Source organism: Charadrius vociferus, unplaced genomic scaffold (assembly GCF_000708025.1).
Source record: "Charadrius vociferus isolate BGI_N301 unplaced genomic scaffold, ASM70802v2 scaffold277, whole genome shotgun sequence".
NCBI lineage: Eukaryota > Metazoa > Chordata > Aves > Charadriiformes > Charadriidae > Charadrius > Charadrius vociferus.
This window is the reverse complement of record NW_009649183.1, coordinates 203,689-203,963: the sequence shown is the minus strand read 5'-3', so window position 1 is coordinate 203,963 and position 275 is coordinate 203,689. Positions and strand designations below refer to the sequence as shown.

At 64.4% G+C, this 275-nt stretch overlaps 1 protein-coding gene across 1 annotated transcript in view; it reads left to right on the top strand.

The window, feature by feature from the left end:
- Positions 1-275, top strand: part of LOC104289691 — an 11,984-nt gene that overhangs the window by 7,327 nt on the left and 4,382 nt on the right. The window contains exon 7 of the mRNA XM_009888678.1: positions 177-275. Coding sequence (XP_009886980.1) covers positions 177-275 — 99 coding nt within the window. The remainder of the gene's footprint in view (positions 1-176) is intronic.

The following is a 275-nucleotide window of genomic DNA, read 5'->3' as shown; positions in this document are numbered from 1 at the left end:
TTCTCAATCCCCTCCCTATTCCAGTTCCATCCCCCAGCTGTGCTCCTTTCCCAAACCTTTCATCTTTCCACCCAGCCCTCCCAACCCTCTCCCACCCCAGTATCCCCCCACCTTCCTTCCCAGCATCCCCCCCAGCATCCCACCATCACCCCCTCCCTCTCCCCCACCGCCCCCAGAGAAGGTGGTGTTCTGGCCACCGGTGGCACCCGCCGGGGCATCGTGGTCTCCACCTTGGCCGAAGCCCGGTTCTTCGCTGCGGGGGGCTCCGATGACAT